General features: G+C 36.7%; 1 protein-coding gene across 7 annotated transcripts in view; it reads right to left on the bottom strand.

Annotated features, from left to right (window-relative positions):
- KITLG (KIT ligand) overlaps positions 1-15,501 on the bottom strand; it is a 200,069-nt gene that overhangs the window by 46,221 nt on the left and 138,347 nt on the right. The window contains exon 11 of one of the 7 annotated variants that reach the window (XM_064590818.1): positions 5,770-6,233. The exons of 5 other annotated variants lie outside the window; for them this stretch is intronic. In XM_064590818.1, coding sequence (XP_064446888.1) covers position 6,233 — 1 coding nt within the window. In that variant the 3' untranslated portion in view covers positions 5,770-6,232. Of the gene's footprint in view, positions 1-5,769; positions 6,234-15,501 lie in introns of those variants that run through there. One more of the 7 variants, XM_064590821.1, reaches the window with a different exon arrangement.

Raw genomic sequence — 15,501 nt, 5'->3', positions numbered from 1 at the left:
GACAGAGGTGATGACAGATTACTTTTGCTTTTAACCCATACCTTGACCTTGCTAGTGGAGTGAGAGTAGAAACGCCAGAGATTCTCTGTGAGGGAAGGTACATTAGCCATTAGAAGATGAAATGTCCTCAGGGAGCCTTGAGAGGACTGTGGTGGGTGGGGAGCATGGGCTTGGAGTGGGACTGCCTGGGTGGGCTCTGCCACTAGCCTTTGGACAGTTACTTCACTTCTTGGGGCTTCCGTTTCTTCATTTGTAAGATGGGAATAATTGTATTTACCTTATAGGGTTGTTGTAAAGATTAAATGAGTGGATGTACATAAAGCACTTAGAACAGTGCCTAACACAGAGTAAGTGTTCAATATGATCAGCTATTATTACTCTGATTAAAGGTCAGGGACACACATCAGTGGTGTAGTTTCAAACCCAAGCATTGACATTTGCTAGGGCATTGCTTAGTTATTTTAACTAATAGTAGCCACTTCCCAGGATCATTCAGGGATTTATATATTTATAAATAAATATCTGTATCTATATCTGTATCTATATTTCACCTGCAACAATATCAGCACCAAGCACATAGGGACACCGGGAACTCAAATATTAAGAAATGGAGAAAAAAAATATATGCATGTACAGAAGTCTTCAGGTATTGAGCTTCATACATAACAGATTTATGAGTTTAATTGGTAGGTTTTACAAAATAAATATTCAGAACAAGAGTATACAGCCATGTAATCCTATACCTAGCACACAGTAACTGTTCAGTAAATGTTGGAGTTTATTTTTAGTATCATGAGAAGCATTAAATCTTCCTTGGTTATTATTGGAAGTTAACTTCAATATGTAGTAAAATTATTTGAGTAGTGGAATAAATGTTTAAAAGATAAAGTTAAAGAAAAAGTCATTTTAACCACATTATGAGAGCACAATGTCATGAATGTGGCATGACAGTGTAAAGGATTAGAAGAAAATTAATTATAGCTTAATAAATAGAATTCATTGGAATGAAAACCGATCCTGCTTCAATTAAGTCCATCCAATCAATTAAATCCCCAGTAGTGTATACAGGAACAATGAACGAGCACTTTGGCTGCTAAGATTCTCTGTACTCTTTGTAAAAACTACAGTCTCTTAGGAGAGAAGTTCATTTTCACTCAGCTAAAAATTTAAGTAACAAGTGCATCAAAATCATTATCTAAAAATGCTATTGTCCATGTGTGGACACTCCATGTAATGAGAGGGGATATGTGCCAAACTCCAGCACTAGATCTTCAGAGACTATTCTATTAATTAGCTTCATAGTTTATACATTCAGTAATAGAGTTTCTATAAAACTCTTTTATAGATATCATGTGACTTCTATATGAAAGAATTTGCATAACTAAATATGTCAGGTCAAGAAACTCAGGATAGATATTACAATTTATTGTTAGGCCTTGACAGTGTTAGAATATACAGTTAGATGCGCAACCTTCAGAGGGATAAAAAACTACTCACTCTAGCAGTTTCTGAACCTTACTCCTTGCTTCTCAATATATGCCGTGTAAAATTCCTTTGTGCAATATATCTCACCACATACCTCTTCAAAATGAAGAGTAATTCCTTCTTTGCTTTTCCATGCTAAACATATTGGCCTAAAGATTAGAAGTGGCACTACTGGAAAGTATTTTTGCTTTGAGCTAAGATAAATTATTAGGGACTGGATTTACTCTCCTACTTGATACCACTAAAAAACTTGACAGAAATATAAAAGAAGTTTTCCAACACTGGACACCACACAGTGCAGACGGTGATCCCTGAGAGAGGGGCAACAAACCAGATGAGCCCTCTGTTTGTCCTAAATGATGGCCTAGAAACTTTCTAGAAAGTTTCTTTCCTACTAGAAAGTTTCTAGGATGCAGTGTAGGGAAAAGAAACCCAGGTGAGGTTTAGAGCACTCGGTGAGTTGAGAAGATAGAGCTGGGAATCTGGGGAAGGCAGCTTGGTTGGTATTATCAGCACATAGTCGCAGAAGGAGAGCTGCAGAGATCATAGAATGTCCCTCTAAAGTCTTCCGCTCAGTACTAATCAGCACACGTGAGAAGGAAACCACTCAAGTTAATGGACAACTTCACCCCAAATGAGCAGAGGGAATAACCCCTGGAGCTCACATAGGACCAGGAAATGTTTGTGCTCCCACCAGCCAGTGTGAAAAATCTCATCTTTCACAGGGTATTGTCTACGTGGTGGGACAAAATCAGCCCTAGACTAAAGGCTGGTACAACGCCTCTTTACAAAGCTTAAAAGGAAGCCTCAAAAGGTTCAAAGTGTTTACAAGTAACTTTATTCTAGACCAAGGATCAGAATATATTTATAGGAATACGAAAATATCCAGTACCCCATTAGGTAAAATTCACCATGTCTGACAGCCAATAAAAAGTGACCAGTTACATAAGTAAGTGGATATAAAGGAAAAACACGCCTGTATATCTCCTCTCATCTCAATACTCTACTCACTGAATACTCCACTTCTGACCCTTCTGGCCACAAAATATATGGGGGTTTTCCCCCACACCCAGCAACTCTGTGACAACAGCTGGGTGTCCTCTGATTCAACTCCATTCTAGCACTATCCACCCGAAGATAGTGTCAAATCCCACCGGTGAAGGGCTCAATCCGACAAGACTGCCCCTCCCCCCTGGACTTCAGGTGCTGATCTCAAGTCCAGATTGTTATCTGTGTTTCTGACTGGCCAAAAATCAAACGTTTCCACAACCCCGTCTTCAGGTCCAATTAATTTCCTAGAGTGGCTCAAAGAACTCAGGAAAATATTTTACTTACTGGATTGTCAGTTTATGACAAAAAGCTATAACTCACAAACAGCCAGAGGAAAGAGATGCATAGAGTGAAGTCTGTGGGAAGGGTCTTGGAGCTTCCATGACCTCTTCTGGAATGTCACTCACCCAGCACCTCCCTGTGTTCACCAACGTGGAAGCTCTCTGGACCTGTCCTTTTGGACTTTTATGGAGGCTCTGCTACACAGACATGATTGATTAAATCATTGGCCATTGGTGATTAAACTTAATTTCCATTCCCTCTCCTCTTCCTGGAGTTCTGGGGAGGGGAGGGGGGAGTGAAGCTGAAAGCTCTAATCCTGTAATCACGTGGTTGGTTCCCCTGGCAACCAGCCTCCCTCTTTAGGGGCTTTCCAAAAATCACCTCATTAACCCAAACCAGGTGTGGTTGAAAGGGCCTTATTATGACTAACAAATTTACCTTTTCCTCACACTTATTACTTAGGAAATTCCAAGAGTTTCAGGAGCTCTGTGACAAAAATGGAGGCAAACCAAATACATATTTCTATTTGTAAATCACAGCATCATAGTAGAAATAACTCATAATGTGGAGAAAAGTCAATCAATTACAAACATCTCAAGAAATGACACGGATGATAGAATTATTAGGCAAAGACAATAAAACTGTTATTATAATTATAGTTCATGCAGTTATGGAATTTTCCCTGTGTTTAAGAAGCTAGAGGAAAGATTGAGCATGTTAAATTAGATGCATGAAAGATATTAGAAACAAAAAAGACCAAATTGAAGTTCTAAAGATGTCTGACATTAAAAAAATATATATATACTTATTGGGATTAAGAGCAAATTACACACTACATAAGAAAAGATTAATGACTTGAAGACATAACAACAGAAGGTATTTGAAATTAAAAAATACTGAAAACAAATGAACAGACACGAAAAAGTTGTCAGCCAACTTTAGGCAGCCAAAGTGATTTTGGAATCACTGAAAGAAGGGAGAGAAGAGGGAACAGACAAAAAACATTTGAAGAAATCATGGTCAAACATTTTTCAAACTTGATGGAAACTATACAGGCGTACCTTATTTTATTGTGCTTTGCTTTATTGCACTTTGTAGATATTGCATTTTTTTTTTTTTACAAATTGAAGGTTTGTGGCCACCTTGCATTAAGCAAGTCTATTGGTACCATTTTTCCAATAGCATTTACCTACTTTGTGTATCTATGTCACGTTTTGGTAATTCTCACAATATCTCAAACTTCCTAATTATATTTGTTATGGTGATCTGTGATCAATGATTACTACTCACTGAAAGCTCAGATGATAGCAATTTTGGGATAAAGTATTTTTTAATTAAGGTATATGCTTTTTTTAGACATAATGCTATTATACATTTAATAGACTAAGGTATTAAAGATAACTTTTATATGCACTGAGATACCAAGAAAATTCATTTGACTTGCTTTGTTACAATATTCACTTTGGGTGGTTGAGAGTGGAATCCCACAATATCTCTGGTTGGGAGTGTAACATAGTGAATCTAGAACCCTAAAAGTAAAATTATGCTATGCTGACCACAAGTGTAGCTACCATTTGTCATATACAACTCTATTACCATATCATTGACTATAGTTCCAATGCTGTATCTTTCATCCCTTTTGATTTATTCATTCTGTAACTGGACACCTGTGCCTCCCACTCCTCTTCATCCCCTTTTGCCCATCCCCCTACTCCCTATCCCTCTGGCAACCACCAGTTCTCTGTATTTATGGATCTCTTTCTGCTTTGTTTGTTCATTAGTTTTGGTTTTTAGATTCCACATATGAGTGAAATCATAAGACATTTATCTTTCTCTGATTTATTTCATTTAGCATAATGCCTTCTACGTCATTCACATTGTTGCAAATGGCACAATCTTATTCTTTTAAGGTTCCCTTGTATACATATATGTGTATGCATGTGTGTAGACCTATATACATCAGTCACAGCTTTATTCATCTATCAGTGGACACTTGGGTTGCTTCCATATCTTGACTGTCATAAATAATGCTGTAATAAACATAGGGGTGCACATATCTTTTTGAATTAGTGTTTTCTCTTGCCTTTTTGATATAAGCTATTCTGACATGATATCTCATTGTAGTTTTGATTTTCAATTCCCTGATTAGTGATTTTGAGCATTTTTTCACAGGTCTATTGGCATCTGTATATTTTCTTTGGAAACTGTCTATTTAGGTATTTAGGTCGTCTGCCCATTTTTAATTGGATTACTTGGCGGTGGGGTGGTGGTGGTGGGTGTTGAGTTATGTAAGTTCTTTACATATTTTGGGTATTAACCCCTTATCATATATAACATTTGCTTTTCTCCCATTCAGTAGGTTGCATTTTCATTTTGTTGATTGTTCTCCTTGCTCTGCAAAAGCTTTTATTTTGGTGTAGTCCCATTTTTTGCTTTTATTTCCCTTGCCTAAGGGGACATATCTAGAAAAATGTTTCTAGGCCAATGTCAAAAAGGTTATTGCCTGTTTTCTTTTAGGAATTTTATGGTTTCAGTTCTCATATTTAGGTCTTTAATCCATTTTGAGTTTGTTTTTGTGTATGGTGTAAGAAAGTGATCTGGTTTCATTGTTTTGCATGTAACTGTCCAGTTTTCCCAACACCATTTGTTGAAAGACCATCTTTTCCCCATTGCCTATTTTTGTCTCCTTTATCATAGACTAATTGACCATATAAGCATGGGTTTATTTCCCCATTCTCTACTCTGTTCGACTGACCTTCCAGTCTGTTCCACTGATTTTTTAAAAATACATCTCTTTAAAAGCTATTTAACTGTTCAAAGCAAAAGGAGACAATATATTGTGGGATTTAAAATACATGTAAAAATGGGGTGAAACTACACTCTTATAAGATTCTTATCCTAAATTTGAAATGGTATATCATTCCTTGAAGGTAGACTATGATCAATTAAAGATGTGTACTATAAACCCTAAAGCCACCACTAAAAACCAAAACAGAGTTATACCTCATAAGCCAACAAACAAGATAAAATGGGGAAAAAAGTAAAACTATTACCAATGTACAAGAAATGAACCTTTATAGTCAAGAAACAAGTTTTCCAAAAATATATAATTCTTATTTGTCACTTACTTAGCTTATGAGACCAAGTCTGCCATTTCAAGGAATCTTAGTCACCTCCAGTTTAAAATGCACACGCTTTTAAGCAAAATCAATCAATCCAGGCGTCTTTTCTCTTCTCTCTTCTTGACATCTCCCTGCAGGTGATGCACATTCCTGGGATGTTGTCCTGATGTCAGTGGAGGGCAGGCTTCTGAGCCAGATGCTTGGATCCAAATGTTACCTCTACTATTACTTATCTGCTCTGCAACCATAGGTTGCTGGTTCCTTACCTTTCGTTTGGTGCTTCTCTTTCCTCATCTGTAAAATGGGATATTGATAGAAGCAACTGAGAAGGATTATTGTGAGGATTCTTAAGATAACTTAAGAAAGCACCTACTATAGTACTTTTCACATACTAAGCCCTACACGAGTAACACTTAATATCCGTCTGTGATCATCTCTGCTGTTGCCATATCTGCTGCGGATGTCCCAGCCATGCCACAGGCACTGGAAGGTACCAGGCAGCTGCAGACTTTGCCTTCTGTCTTCATTAGGTACCACCAGCTCAGCCAACATTTCTCTACTTCCCTTGGGAGTTTTAGAAATACTTTTTTAGTTTTCTGGACTGGGGTGGTCAGGACTCAGTGGTGCAGCCTCTAGTCCCATCTTCTGGACACTTCACTCCACCATCGCTTCTCTACTGCTCAGAAATGTCCACTCTCCTTAGGACACACTCCTCAGAGCAAGATACAATTCTTCCCATGTTTCTCTGGGCCACCAGGATCTGGCTTTCAAGCCTAATGTTTCTGCTATGAGCTTAAAACCTTCCATTTGGAAACTCAACACTAAGCAATGACTTCTGTGATCTTGCTGTAGCAATCCTCCCCAAGGCAGTGCATGTAGCTAGGGAGCTCTCTGTCCACATGCTGAGGGCTGATAGAGGGGAAATAAGAGTGACAAGAAGGGGCGCCTGTGTGGCTCAGTCAATTAAGAGTCCAACTCTTGATTTCAGCTCAGGTCATGATCTCAGGGTGTTGGGATCAAGCCCTGCATCAGGCTCTGTGCTCAGCAGGGAGTCTGCTTGAGACTTTCTCTCCCCCTCCCTCTGCCCCTGTGTGCGATCTCTCTTTCTCTATAAAGTAAATAAATAAATCTTAGAAAAAAGTGACAAGAAGAATCCTAGTAATATTGCCAATTATTACCTGCTCTCAAGGCAGCCTTGAATCTGCTCTGTACACAGAAAAGTTAATCATTCATTTGATTTTAACTGTTACTAGTAACAAATTAGTTATGACGCACCAGAAAATGATTGCCAATCACCAAAGTGCCATGATGCCACAGTGAATAATTGTTGCCTGGGACACCAGGACTATTACCAGACACAGGAAAAACTTTGGACACATTTGGAGAGTCCTAGAAGTACCATATTGACTGACAAGGCCCAGAACATCTGTGGCTACTGAGATAGTAAAGGTAAATAGCATTACCAAACACACAGTCCATGGCTTAAGAAATAAATGCCTGTGAAAATTGTATGAAGTACAGTCAACAATAATTATTGCTTTATATGTATCTTCTGAAAATGTGATAAGTTTACCAAAATGTTATAGGTAAGAGTGAAAGGAATTCAGCAGAAGGCATCTGAATCGTCTTTGCATTTACAATCTACATTAGCCAGAGTCACATTTTTTTTTTTCATAGAAAGTGAGAAGTTTGGGGTCATATTCACTAATTTTGGACTGGAAGTTCTGGCTTGTGGTCTGCATTTTAGAACTGCTAGATTGCATTCTACTCCAAAAAGGCATGTGACTTCTGAGCAGAACTCTGTGGTGAAGTAGACAAAGCTTGTCTTCTGCTATGCCCACTTCCCTTTTATGAAGCCCTTTCTCCCATTTACAGGCCCTTCTCCCTCTCACCTCCTCCTACCCTGGTTCTTAGTGCTCTGCTTTAAGTGTCCGGAAGAGAACAGATCACTAAAGCTTCAAGAAAAATTAGTCTGAGAGTTTGTAATTACCCCAAGGGGAGTAACTCAACAAATCTCTAGTGATAGAGATGACGAATAGTGGCATTTCCACTGCTGTCGTTACTGGTTAAGTGAATTTTGGTGGTAAATCATACCATTTGAGAGGTAAATTGCACCACTAAATCAGTCATCTGATATCCCTACTTGGGTGGACTTAATGCTCCAAAGCCGGTAGGAAAACCATTTTCCACTAGCCATATGTGAGGAAATACACAATCCCAAATTTGATTCCATACTAATAGAGAGGCTGAAGTGTTACTAACAGCAGAGCAAGATAAATGGAAACTTGCAAAGTGGTTCTTTGTTAGGAGCGTGCTACTGACCTTGCTGCTGACCTCACTGCTTTCTCCCAATATGTGTCAATTGAGGGGACTTTTGACTGCTAGACATGAAGAAATCATATAATCAATGAAGAAATCAATGCACAAATGTAAAATGGACTTCCCACAATCTGCAAGACTCGGTGGCAAATTGTACGAGGGATGCAAAGATGATTTATGAAGCAATATTCCTGTTTTTAAGTAGCATATGATAACTATCAAGAATGTGCATAGTACATGCTATAGGAGTCAGAGGAGAAAGCAATCCTTGTGGCTGATGTTGTCCAGAAAGGTTTGGGGTTTTTTGTTGTTGTTTTGTTTTGTTTTTTTGAAGTTGTATTTGCCCTATTGAGTAATATTGTAGGAAAATAATAGAATTCTTGAAGACATTCTTTGTGTCAGGCACTGTGTTAAGCTCTTTACACATGTGTAAAATACTTAGACAAATAAGTGGCACGTGATAAATGCTTGGTGAGTGTTATAGTTCTTACTATTGTGTTTTTCCTTCTATATCCTTTCATTAGGAACAATTATTTCTCCCATATTATAGCTGAGGAGACTGGGGCACATTAAGGTCCTATAACTTGTAGAAGACATAGAACTAGTTAGTAATTTTGAACTCAGACACTGATTCCCAAGTCCATGTGTTTAACCACACTCCATATTGCATGGAATCAATAATATTAGTTTAAAAAGGCAGAATTGGAAGGGGGAGTAGATCCAAAGAGCAACAGGGCAAATGAATAGGGTGACAAAGTTCCAGTCTTGTTCAATAGGTCAGGAAGTTAACCAAGGTAGAGGTCTTGGGTTAAAGCTATGGGAGGGGTGGCTAGAAAAAGAATTTAGAACAAATTATGGAGGGTTTTGAATATTAGCTGGGAAGACTATTAAAGGAATTTCAGCTTTAGCTTATATGTACTGGAGAATCAACAATTTTTACACACAAATATACATGCACACACACACACACACACTCCAACATGAAGAAAAATAAACATTTCTGACGTTTAAGATAGAGACATTATCAGGAGCAACTTAACCATTAGACAGAGTAGGCAGTAGCTAGAGCTCATGGTACTTTCAGGGGCCCACAAAAATGTTTTAATTTTAATGTATTTTAAATCAGAAGGAAAAAATAAATATCATGAGTATATAATGAGCACAGCTTAGATTTTATTCATCTTTATAACAATATGGTCATAAAATGTAATTAAAAAAATTTTTAGTAGAGAACAGGGCAAAAGTAACTATGGCCCACAAAAGTCATACTGAAGCCCTGGATATTATGCTGAATCACCCAGAATTGGGAGTGACTAAGCATAAGTAAGACAGTTAGGAAACTACTAAAATCACTATGCATGAAATAGGGCAGGCTTTGACTAAGTTTGTAACCATGCCAGTTAATGAAAACAATTGCAGATCAAAAGCTCAGAAAAGTTAATAACTGCCTCTGATATATGGGTGTGGTGGACTATGGAACTATTAGTTACAAGTGAGTACAAAAAATGTAAGTTTTCTGCTTCCAGATAATGGGCAGATATATACATGTACTTTATTTGTGTTCCAGCATTTCTTGAAAAGACAGATATATTTTTCAAAATCCATAATAGTGTTGAAAAAGTGAGCCTGAATCAGCAGACCAGAGGAAGTTTTGGGATCTGATTGATAATGAATCAAAAGTGAAAAACTTGAAACTCCTATGCCTGATAGGAGAAGATTGCAGGATTCAAGACAGAATAACCTGGCTTGGGAAGAGAAACTCAGCATAGATTGACTAGTGTCATGATTAATTTAAAGAATTATAAAACACCCTGATTGGTTCTATATAGGGCAGATGGCTTGAGTGTTCACCTCTAGAATATAAAGCTAATGATAACACTTCCAAAACAAAATGGAGAATCTGCTGTCCCTAGATAGGTGACAAGAAGGAATAGTAAAACTCAACATCGTTTTGATGCTCAAAACACAAACCAAAAAATGTAGAGCCTGGGTGACTTTAAACCCACACAGATATGAGATAAGGGTGGGAGGGGATACTGGGCTCCTTAAAGAATTGAAATACACTCAACTGTTACACCTCCTTTCACTTTTTGGCATTTGAAAGAGGTCCCTGCCTTGCTTGCCAGTTTTCCCCCGTGAACACATCACTCAGCATAATCTTGCCCATTTAACTTCAGAGTCTAATAAGCTGTCCCTTTATGTGGGGGGGAGGGGCTGATAAGAAATCAGACATATACAACTTTTAAGAAAACCTATACTAACTACATATGGGAATCAATGCAGTCTTTCATTTTCAAATCTGTAAGAACAAAAAAATTTCAATGCATTATCATAAAAGATAATTAACAGAAGAGCTGACTTGCATGAAACTTAAACATTTTAATTCTCAGAAAGATTGAAGAGGCTATTAAAGCCATGAATCAAATACAAGCTTGTACAAAAAAAGGTACAATAAAAAAATTTCTTTTAATTCTAAAAGATAAAAATTAATTACAAAAACAAACAAGTATGCATATATACATATATATATGGATCAAACAACAACACTGATAGAGCTGAAGGCCAACTAAATAATATGAGTGCTAAGGAAATGTCCTAAAGAATAGAGGAAACAAAAAGAGAGGAAATATTAAAGATAACTTGAGAGCTATGGAGGATAAAGCCAGAACATTCAATAACTGTCTAAAAACAGAAAGAAAAAAATAAGTAGATATAACTAATACAAGAACAGTTTCCTGAAGAAAGATCCAAATGTTCACATGGAAAAATCCTTGATGTACCGATCAGGAATAAGGAAACACATGCATGTTAGGACACATCCTGATGAAATTTTTGAATCCCAAGAATAAAGATTAAATTTTTAAAGTTTCCACAGTAAAAGAAACAAAGCATATAACTGAGACTGAGATGGGTATGGAACTTTTCAGCCTTCTTAGTAAATGCTAGAAAAATGTAGCACTAGCCTGAATGTGCTAAAGGAAAAAAAGGTTTCTAATTAGAAATCTATAACCAACCAAATAGTCTGCAATATTTAAGAACCATAAAGATTTTTGTTGGACATGAAAAGTTACAGTAGATCATTCAGGAAATGAATTACTGAATATGTGTTTCAGGAAAAAAATTACTCAAGATATATTTATTTCATTTGTTCAAAATTAACCCAGAAAGAAGATGCGGTATATATAAAAGTGCATAAATATGGAAACCAATTGACTATATTGTTAAGCCTAAGCAGTTATTAACAAGTTAGCCATAAATTTCAGTGTAGTTCATTACAAAAATAATTCTTAAAATAGTAAAGGCATTACATATAATAAATGAATAAATATAACTCTAAATGATTTAAAAATAGTACTTGGAAACTATGAGTAGGATAGAGGATACATAAGAATCACTTATTCTGTTAATCTAAAACTGTTCTAAAAAATGAAGTCTACTAATTAAAAAAAAATACACGGGAGATGGTAGTAAAAGTGAAATAAAGGAATTTTAATGGCATTTCTGTTTCAGAAGAGGGAAAACAGATACTACTTCTTCATATTTAAGAAAAATACAGTTTGTCTTTGTATCTTAAGAATTTAAAATATATAATGACAATAATTTAAATAGCATTTAGAACTTCTAAACTGCTCAAGGTGAAAAAAGGAGCACATAAAATGTGTTTCATATAGCAGAATATAGGAAAGAAAAGGAGAAGAAAAAGGACAATGAGAGGGAGGGGGAGGATAGGAAGAGGCAAATTGCATATAAAAGATGGCATAAAATGATAAATATAACATGGCAGGATAAAACATATAGTATCAGAAACCACAATAAATATGAGTGGATAAATTTTCAAATAAATAATGACTCACACTAAAACAAAAAAGTGAAAAATCCAATTACATGCTATATACAGGAGACCAATGTAGCATAAAATATTTCCTCACTCAATGGATGTTTCATCTTGTTGGGACATCTGCCTGTGGACTCTTTGTGGAATGGCAAAGGTCTAGGAAGCAGGTGAGGGAGAAGGGATCTGATATAGACACTCAGGAAAATTGGTGGTTTCCAATGTATATATTAAAAAACAAACACTGGGAAAAATTGGCAGCCATGTTCAATTAACTACTAAAGTTTTAATTAACTGAAACAATATAGCATTAGAATATATTAAAAAGGGGGCGCCTGGGTGGCTCAGTCGTTAAGCGTCTGCCTTCAGCTCAGGTCATGGTCCCAGGGTCCTGGGATCGAGCCCCGCATCGGGCTCCCTGCTCAGCGGGAAGCCTGCTTCTCCCTCTCCCACTCCCCCTGCTTGTGTTCCTGCTGTTGCTCTCTCTCTGTCAAATAAATAAAATCTTGAAAAAGAAAAAAAAAAAGAATATATTAAAAAGGCAGTAGGTTCATATAGTTTTATGAGTGTGTTGACTCAAATTTTAAGAAACAAATACTTAAATTGAATTGTCCAAGTTATCAGAAAAGAAGGAAAGTCTCAAAAATTATTTTATGATGCTAGCAAAATTTGAGTAGGTATGGTACAAAGATTATTTTACAGGTCAAAGTCATATATTATTAGTTATAAATATTAACATATCATATACAGTATGATTTAAAAGAGTAATGTACCAAGGCCAAGAAGAATTTTTATAAGGGATACAAGAATGAGGAGGGAGGGGTTCAGAGGATGCAGTGGAATAAGGACAGGAATGAGAGGAGGCCAAGGAGGAGTTGCTCTGAAGGGGGCCTGTGGCCAAGAATTTGAGGAGTGGTTTAATGAATGGCTACAGGGTTTCCTAACAAACCTGATATAAAGTTGTTTTTAATACTTACATTGGCTGAGTTCCTAAGTAGGGTTGGACATATGAGGACAATTCTACAGTCTTTGCCAGGATTCCAAATAGAATGGTGGGTGATAAGATATTTTTAATTATTGAGATGTGATCATTCCAAGGACTTCATTTCTCAAAAGAATTAACAGTAGGGAGTAGAATAAACTACCAGGATAGGTCAGAACATAATTTATCTGGTATGCTTAAATCTACTCTGAGCTTCTCACCAACATTTTGAGAGGGGGATATTTCTTCACTAGATATTTTAAGAAATGAAGGGAAAAGTCATACTAGGGTTACAAACCCCTAATCCTACATAGGCCAGGATGTAAAATAGTTCCTAAATCTAATGGTAACAAACACAGAAGTAGGGAGGTTTCCAAGGTTTAGAGCCTGAGTTATTAGGACCATGGTTGTACTCAAGGCCACAATAGGGAATTTAGAAGGGTAACAAGTTTTAGGGGCATATTAATGGATCAAGTTGAAGTGACTGCAGAACTTCAATGTGTAAATATCCAACAGAGAGTTTAATATGTAAGTCTGAGGTTTGAAAAGATCAGACTGGGTTTATAGATTTGGAAACTATCACACAAAGGAAAACTAGTCTAATTCATGAGAATACATGATCTGAAACAAAGACAATCAAAAGAGATCAGCCCCCAAAATAAAAAATGAAATTGAAATAAAGACAATCTTTAAAGTAAAGCCAGGGAAACAGAAAGATTGGGAAAGAAATACTCTTGCAGACCAAGGGAAAGGAAATACCCAAAGATCTTGTACTATTTATTTATTTTACAAACCTATACTGAGCACATCCTATGTATAAAGTAGATTAAATGGTCCTCAGCCACTGATGCCTTTCATTTGACTTACAAGATCTCTGTGGTATTTGTCCTTTCAGTTTGACTTATTTCACTTGGCATGATACCCTCTAGGTCCATCCATGTTGTCACAAATAGCAGAATTCCATTCCTTTTTATGGCTGAGTAATATTCCACTGTATATAACACATCTTTATCCAGCCATTTATCAGTAGACACTTAGGTTGCTTCCATATCATGACTATTGTAAAGCTGCAGTAAACGTAGGAGTGCATATATCTTTTTGAATTAGTGTTTTTATTTTACAAAGTTTGAATTTTGATCTTTTCCCTGGCTAGTAATGTGTGGTACAATAATCTGGTGATTCTAGGGCAGCAGCAGCGAGCCACAGTTCCCAGTCAGCCACATGGTCACAAGGGTAACCAACCATGCACTTACAACCATTCTATACCTATATACCCATTCTGTTTTTCACTTTCTGTAGGATATTCAATAACTTACATAAGAAATTCAATACTTTATTATAAAATAAGTTTGTGTTAGATGATGTTGCCCAACTGTGAACTAATATAAATGTTTTGAGACATTTAAGGTAGGCAAGGTTAAGTTATAGCATTCAGTAGGCCAGATATATTAAATACATTTTGGCTTATGATACTGTCAAATTATGAGGGGTTTACTGGGATGTAATCCCTTAGTAAATCAAGGATAATCTATATTTAGAAATACTAAGAGTAGGTTCCTCCCATAATCATCCCCACATTCCTTTGTCTTCTCCTCTGTATCTTCATATTTTTTATCTTTTGGCTCATAATTCAGGTTGTTCTGTGATAGAGAAAAATTCCTTATATAGATGTCTGAAAATATCTGTTTGAGGCATCCAATCTGTAGAGATCTTTCTGAGCTGTTCTAGATGTTGGGGATACAGCAGTGAACAAACAAAACTCTATGAACTCATGGTGTATTCTAGAAAGCAGGACAATCACACAAATAAATACATGATATATTAGTGAGAACAAACACTGTGGGGAAGAACTAAGCAGGGAATGGGTGACAAGTGTGCTGCATACATGGGGATGGTTGCTATTTTACTTAGAATAGTCAGGGAAAGTCTCTAATAAAATAGCTTTTAAGCAGACACCCAAAGTATGTAATAAAGTGAGTTATATGGCTCTCTTGAGAAAGAACATTCCTAGAAAGGAAAGGGCAAAACCCTTAGGTGGGAGCATGCTTGGAAAACCAATATGTCTGGAGTAAAATGAATGAGGGGAAGTGTCACAAAAGCCATGGCTGGAGTTGGTACAGGGCCACCATGTTGGTCTTTGGAAGACACAAGCAGCACATTTAGTTTTGTGCAGGAAGAAATGGGGAAATCATTCTAAGTTTTCACATGTAAGAGTGAAATAATCTATGTTTTAAAATGATCACTGTCTGTTGAGGGGTAAGGGGGGACCAATCAGGATGTCTCGGTTTTTAAAGAACTTTATTTACACAATTTGTTTACAACTCCTAAATAAATTCACGGATGGTATAGTAATGATTATGGAATAAATGTTTGAATACCCCCCACACCAAGTTCATATGTTGAAACCCTAATGCCAGTGTGATGGCCTT

This window comes from Mirounga angustirostris, unplaced genomic scaffold (assembly GCF_029215605.1).
Source record: "Mirounga angustirostris isolate CCGP_5_RB_7025 unplaced genomic scaffold, mMirAng1.0.hap1 SCAF_5, whole genome shotgun sequence".
NCBI lineage: Eukaryota > Metazoa > Chordata > Mammalia > Carnivora > Phocidae > Mirounga > Mirounga angustirostris.
The sequence above is the reverse complement of the archived record's forward strand: the minus strand, read 5'-3'. Positions and strand labels throughout refer to the sequence as shown.